The following is a 7,812-nucleotide window of genomic DNA, read 5'->3' as shown; positions in this document are numbered from 1 at the left end:
GAAAATCGGTACGTTTGTCGGCATTTTTCTTAGCATCACTGTAATAAACTAATAAAGTTTAAAACATCTACCAATACTGGAAACCAACATCTGGAAATTCTAGTTCACAACAAATGTATAATAAAAATTCTTAGCATTAGCCGCAGGCCCATTTGGGTATGGCAATAAACTATGCCAGGGATGAGTAACGTACGGTCCGTGGGCCGCTTGTATTAAAATTTATGTATGAAATCTTTACTTTTTTAAAATTTCATATTTTTTTCTTCTAATGTTTATTATAAATAAAGTTTAATTCCCGTTGAACCGGTTCAAAAACCGGTTCACGTATTTGTTTCGGTTCCGTTCGAGTTCCGGTTCAGCAGAAAAAAAACGTTCCGGACTCCGGTTCACGGTTCGGAAAAACAAGCCGGTTCGTTCCGGTTTTTGTTCCGGTTCGGGTTCGGTTCAAAATTAGAAAAAAAATCAGCAATTCTTTTTATTTTTTTTTTTCAATACGTCAGCCAATTCTCGTTATCAGAAATCATCTTTAGTTCCGGAACGCGTTCCTGTCCAAAAAGGAAGTACCGGAACGACGTTCCGGAGCATTCCGGCTCGACAACACCACTGAAGACACCCCTAATTACCACAAAAAAGTTTTTGAACGGACACGTGTTTCGTCCACTTCATACGTGGGCATTATCAACGCGAGATTGCGACTGCGATAATGCCTACGTATGAAGTGGGCGAAACACGTGTCCGCTCAAAAAGTTTTTGTGGTAATTAGGGGTGAGTCTTCTTTTTAATTTTTAAATTAATTGGAAAATGTTATTTGTATATCTGTAACTATTAATTCTTTTGCGTATTTAAAACTCTTGGGGGTGAGGGGTTATAAAGTAATAGCACGCCTTTTATGTTAAATAAAATTGTGTACTTTGATTAAAAATTAAACGATATTTCGTACCGTTGTTAACCTATATGCGAAATGCACTTTCAGGGTAGTTTTTTCGGTCCGCGTAATCGATGGATTTATGAATTTTTGCATAAAATTATTTGTGCGTTGACACCGCCATTTCTGGCCTTATTTTTGTCTCGATTAAAAACTGAAATTAATGGCAAACATCAAAAAGTATTTAATGGACAGATGGTTTTATTTAAAATACAATTGCAAAATGCTAAAATACCTATTTTATATTTTAAATGCCCATTTATAACAAATAGTTTCTGTTTGTATAGGAGGTAGTTAAATGTTTTTTAATCATACCTTCTATTTTGAAAATATTAAATTTGAACTGCAGCGGCTTTGTTTTCGCCGTACTCGACTTAAATTTAACTATCTCAACACAACAGTGACCTAACTAAGAACGTAGCGCCCCCCCCTCTCTTTCTCTTTACATTGTAATAATATAGTTTGGTTTTCAACATGTTCAATAGTTTCATTGAAAATCCGTTGATAAGGAATTATAATTTGATCGGTTTTTAAAAAGTGTCCTTTATTTATATAAAATCTGTCGATATTAAAAGACAATTCAAGACAATTTAATGATTGTGATTCTATAAATAGTACCGAGGAAGCCCTGCTTTGAATGGGTTTGATTCGTGAACTAAGTTTCAAAACATGCGAATTTTTCAGCACGATAAAACACTTTTTAGAGGTCGTTTATGAATTTTAAAATTGGAAAATCGGTTATTGTTTTGAATAGTCAGTTTCGTATGCTACCCTTAGGTTCATGTACGCTTAGTATAAATCATCACAAACGCTACGTTACTTGGGTTTGGATGTTTGTTTTTTGTAGGTATAAAATAAATAAATAATAGCTAATAGCCTGTTTTAAATATGTTATTTGTTATACTAGGGTAGGGAAAGAGCGAATGTAAAGATAGAAGACGAAAAATTGGAAGAAGCCGCTTTTTAGATATCTAGGAAGTCAGATAGGTCAGGTCGGAAGGAGTTGTAGCGATATAAAACAGAGGATAGCGCAGGGTCGTGTCGCCTTTAATAAAAAGAAGTCGCTTTTATGCTCGCGAACGGTTAATTTATAAATTCGAAAAAGGTTGTTAAAGGTGTATGTTTGGAGCGCGGCGTTGTACGGGTGAGAAACATGGACAGTGGGCGCGGCGGAAAAGAAAAACTTAGAAGCGTTCGAAATGTGGTGTTACAGGCGAATGATCAGGATACCGTGGATAGAAAAGGTTAGAAATAAAGAGGTATTAGAAAGAATAGGAGAACAGAGGACTCTATGGAAGTCAATAAGAAATAGGCAAGATAGGTTGGTAGGACACCTTCTGAGGCATGAAGGTCTAGTCAGAGACATATTAGAGGCAGAAACAGGAGTTAGGAGGGGTAGAGGTAGACCTAGATTAGATTACTGTTAACAAATAGTTAAGGATACAGGTTGTTGTAGTTTTGCGAAGATTCGCTCAGGATAGGAAAGAGTGGAGGTGCGTGTCCAACCAGTCTTAGGACTGACGACCTTATGATGATGATGATGATGTTATACTACGCTCTGCGTTATTAAATCTGAAGTTATTGGAGAATTAAATTTTAAAGATTCTTTAGGTGTGCAGGACCCCCAGAATCTCTGGCCACCCGCGTCGTGGCTCCTGCAGGCTTGTTAGCTACGCCAGTGCCATCATAGGCTTCTTAAAAATGGTAACCAAAATATTGATTGATTGTGAACTAATAAATTATACAAACTTTAATTCAACATATGCCATTAAAAATTCATCAGTACTAATAGATAAAATTTCCAAGAAACTGTAAGCCATTATCGGTGCTCGATTTACGCTAGGGGCACTAGAGGCTATTGCAAATTCCCGAGGGTGGTAAAATTCGGGGATTGAGATAAAAAAAAATTTTGCGCTATCAAAAATGTATAAAAAAGTGTGCATTTAGGAATAACGTTGTTACTTTTTTCAATATTTGGGCAGAAATACCTTTTAAATGAATTAATCAGTTGAGGTACAATCCGCAGCATTTGATAATGTTTGTAAGGTAGAAACAGATAGCTGAGTACCACATCTCGATTTTACTAGGAATTCGAATGTCGTAACAAAAAAGAAAAATCTTTTTTCGAAATCTGATGAATACTTGATTTTCGGCCTCAAATGAATAATTCTGCAATTTTGAAAAATTAGTGTTTTTTATAGTGGAAAGTCAAAAAGCATTCTGAAAGTATATTGTGTAGAATATAGGTAATGGAGCGGCATTTTTTACGATGCCCAGGGCGGTATTAAGGGACAATCCGACCTGATTATTGTTGAAAAATTTTTACAATGTTTTGAACAGCTTACATACAAATCAAATTCACAATAGAATTAGAAACAAACAATTCTTTAAATTTTTTAGATCCAACTATTAAACTTGAAAATTCCCAACACAAATATAACATTTTTCGTAAACAGACACTATTACAGCCCATTTCAATTTGTTTGAATTGTGACCTTGAAGAAATCTGCGCGAAGATAGAAAGAATACACGCTAGGCGTGAGCAAGACAGAAATAGTCGGAACAAGCTTGAATGAGCAGAGCTCTCTATGGGCGGTCTTACGAGATCGACTAGAATTGTACAGTACTAGACGAAAATGTTTAGCAATTTCTTAAAACAAAAATGTATATAAATTAACAATACAAAACAAAGCAAAAGTTTTATAGGTGTGTAGAACGATTAAGTTAATTCACTTGTTATTATTTTTGGCTAAATATGCTTTTAAATAAAGCATATTCTTAAATTTTAACGAGGCAGTTTAAATAATTTTGCAAATGGTAATGTACACTTTTGTGTAGCTCTCGCTCGATGATTGGTGAAGAAATGAGCTGCGCAGACAAATGTGATTGAATTTGGAATTATGCTACGACGCATCCTAATAAAGGGAAAGGGCATATTTCCAATTTCTTGAAACGAACGGTATACACGCACTCATAAGTTAGCAGCATTTAATTATTTTATACACCGATTAATTAATGTATCAATGTCAACAGATCAATATCAAACAGAATTAAATAAAATATATACAATTGCGATGAACAATGCTTATAAAACGGCACTAGTAGACCAAATTATCAATAAAAACCAAAAGCAAAAAATTATGAACAACATTTATCCAATAATCAAAACGAAACCTAATAGATTCGATTGTGTTTCTTATTATGGAGATATATCTTTAAAAGTTAATAAAATTGCAAAAAGTACAAGCAATAGTTTTAGGACTAACAATTGTTTAAGTAGATATATAATTAATAACAAATGTAAAACCCCTAAACAGTATGGTTCAGGAGTTTATCTATTGAAATGTAAAGATTGTCCCGAAGTATATATAGGACAAACATGTAGAGAGTGCGAAATTCGCATAAACGAACATTTTGAAAAAGTGTTTTTCACTTATGCAGAACATCTGTTAGATAATAACCATAACTTCAACTTCAATTAAAAATTTTATATAGATAGAATAAAGGTTTCAAGTTAAATTTACTAGAACAGTTAGAAATTAATAGATACTATAAAAAACGAGTGACTTTAAACGATCAAATAGAAGGCATTAGTTTATCATTACTCAGTATTAATTGTACTAACTTTAAGAACAATCCCCCAGGCATTTCGATGGTTCCCCCCAATACCCCCCACGCTTAATCATTTTCCTTTCTCCACCCTCTCCTCAATCCCAACCTTCCATTCTTTTCCCGAGGATGACTGTAACCCTTAGGGTTTATCTGACCATTCGAGGAGGGGTTTTAGTCTGTAAAAATCTGACACTACCACCCTTCAGGGGGTGTCTTTTGAAGATTTCCCCTCCTCGAGAATAATCTAAACAAAAAAAAATTAAGTTTGTAGTCCCTTTCAAAGGACGACATCAACCTCAGTCTATTAAATAATCGACTAACACTTCAGAAAGAAAATAGATACCTAGGAATCACTCTAACACACACAATGAAGCCGCACACAGATATAAAAAATACACTCGATAGAGTACGCAATCGTGCAAACTTAATCTCACTAATTAACGGTCGTATTAAAACTTGTAACACAGATACAGTTCTTCACACTTAATAAAACTTATCGAGTAATATCACTAACTACAGCCACACCGGGTATTCACACACACATAGTATTCTCACAACGTAAAGTGGCATCCTATGGAAAATCGCGAGATTAGGTAGATTTCCTCTAATACTCTGTACGACAACATTAAAATCGATCCTATTCCTACACGCATTAACAACTTACAAACTAATTCAAAATTCACCAAACAACAACCCCATTAGCACACACACAGACAATACACACACACACACACACACACCCACTCACACACAGACATATACACACGTCATCAACAACTTAAAAACATAATCACCAAATATAATTAACACAACACACGGCTGAAGAGGACCTGAGTTGAGGTCCTATAACGGCCTGAGGTAAAAGGGTTTTAGTCGGTAGGTCCAAGGACACTTTCTTCTGGAATCTCGCTTTTGTATACCTAACATTTGCAGTGAACATTTAGCGTACTCTGTATGCTTTCTACGTGCTTTTTGACGCCAGTTTCGAATCTGGTCTCAAAATTACTACTGAACGTTTGATTTTGAAATGTCCCAACATCAAATTCCAAAAAATTAAATTTTTTGTCCCTTTTGTGTGAAATGAAAGGCCAAATTAACCAATAGAATAGTGACCTTCGACTTATTTTATTGTAGCTTTTCTGAGAATACATTTGAGTACGCCAGCGACGAATAAATAAAAAATGATTATTTTACTTTTAGATTGTTTTTTCAGCTACCCATACGGGCTACGACAAGTTAAAAACAAAAAACACAAAGAGGCTAATTATTTTCAATGTATTTTTTGAATCTGTCTTCAGAATTGCCACAAAATATTGAAATTTCAAGAAACAGGCCGAATTAGCAACAATTGGATTTTGGAGTTCAAATATTTTAAAATCTTGATGTGCAATATTATGATATCAACGACAAAAGATATTCTCTTGGTTTCTTTGTTCTATTATTTGAGTTTTGAGATTAGGTTGCCAAAAAATGTTTTGATGAGGCCAGATTTGGATTCAGTGTATCAAATGTATCAAATTACGTCGTAATAATTGTCCTTTTCTTTTTTCCTTTTCAATATTTCATTTCGTTGACCTGTGCTTTGATAAAAGAAAGAAAGAGATTCCAAAACATCAAAAGTTTGAGGAATATAACGTGTACAATTGTAAATGAATGTTTTACCACATTGGAAACCAAATTAACCGATTTTCCTTACATAAATTCTGCACGAACTTTATGATAAACAATGAAACACTTTTATTAATAAACAAAAATAATAACAAAGACAAGCACTTTATTTTTTACATTTCGAGTGGACTTTTTAGAATAATTTTACATTTAGTTTTTGGTTTACGAAATATTTTCATATTTTCCATATTCTATTTAAAATACTTCGTATTTCTCACATTTCCATGACCGAAAAAAATATTAATTGAAACAACTCTACTATTAATCAAATAGTGACTAGGTTTCTAATTGCAAATACTGTTTTTAACAATTTGTTTCCATTATAACTATTCGAATACTGAAATACTAAATTTTTTTTAAACATTTGCTACGTATGCTTAAATACTAAGGGACTGACTTAAAAATTATAATAAAAATCATACCTTGCTTGTGAGAGAGCATCAGCAATCATATTCGAACGAGATCGCTACTGTTGCTACTGCGATTTCAGTTCCTCTTAATAAACCTTTTATATCAGATTTTTAAATCTAATTTGTTAAAGCTTTGTCCAAATAATTCCATTATAAATGCTTTTTATTAGATCAAAAGCAAAATCAGGAATCGATATCTAACAGATTCAATTCAATTCAATTATAAGTATCTAGTATTGTGCTATACATATATATGATATATCTGTGTGTTTGTCTTATTACGTATATTTATATTAATTAGATTAAAATATGATAAGAAAAGTATCAAAAATACCATTCCCGCTGAGGTTCCCAAAAAATTCAACTAATATTAAGTATGAAACAGCTAAAATAACATATGTGACACGATATCTGTGAGTACCCAAAACACAGATAGTTAAAATGGATAAATTCTTATTTAGGCCACTAATACAAAGTTGGTACATCTAAATTGTTTATTTAAAGCTGTAAGCTAACACCTACTTACCTACTGTCAATTAGCGACCGTTTAAATAGCGGAATTAGTGATAATCGGTGAGTCGAGAGTCGAATCCATGATCACAGAGAAGGGTGGTGAGGCGGCTTGCCTTCTTCAGTCACCCTGTTATAGTTCCTTGCAATTTTCTACGTCCCCTATAATAAGCTTGGCTAAGTTTATTATTATATTGTAGCGAGCACGAGTGTGTTTGTGTGCGATCGGGCACACGTGTGCGTGAACGGCTTATCGATTCGCCGGCTAGCCGCGGGCGCCTTTCTTCATGTGCGCCGTATTTGTAAATGTGTCTCGTACCTGCGTTCTGGGAAAGCAGTTAAATAGTTCAAAGAAAAAATAAACTATCTGGATGTTTCCAGAATGTTCCCGAAAGTAAACGAAAGAGTATTTAAAGGAAGAGACGATCGCCGAGAGTAGTAAAAATAAATTGACTGTTGCAGAAGTGAATCCAGAAATAAATTGACAGTGATAGCAGTGAAATAAATAGCCTAGTGAATAGTGATATATCAATAATTAGTGTAAATAAATAGTTTTTGTCGTTATCAGTCTTAGAAGTTAATTTTGTTGAACCCACGAACATTACAATATTGTTAAATTAGTAATTAACTATAGTTAAATTGTTGATTAGTCATTCTAAATTATATAATCCGCTTTCAATATTAGAT

General features: G+C 33.7%; 1 protein-coding gene across 1 annotated transcript in view; it reads right to left on the bottom strand.

Annotated features, from left to right (window-relative positions):
• The window catches only part of LOC108733672 (opsin, ultraviolet-sensitive), a 30,928-nt gene extending 24,227 nt beyond the window's left edge, over nt 1-6,701 (bottom strand). Inside the window, exon 1 of the mRNA XM_025979205.1 lies at nt 6,628-6,701. Within this exon, the coding sequence (XP_025834990.1) occupies nt 6,628-6,656 (29 nt within the window). The 5' untranslated portion in view covers nt 6,657-6,701. The remainder of the gene's footprint in view (nt 1-6,627) is intronic.
• Nucleotides 6,702-7,812: the final 1,111 nt, after the last annotated feature.

This window comes from Agrilus planipennis, unplaced genomic scaffold, assembly GCF_000699045.2.
Source record: "Agrilus planipennis isolate EAB-ADULT unplaced genomic scaffold, Apla_2.0 scaffold32, whole genome shotgun sequence".
Taxonomy (NCBI): Eukaryota; Metazoa; Arthropoda; class Insecta; order Coleoptera; family Buprestidae; genus Agrilus; species Agrilus planipennis.
Note: the sequence above shows the minus strand (reverse complement) of the source record. Positions and strands in the feature narration are given on the sequence as shown.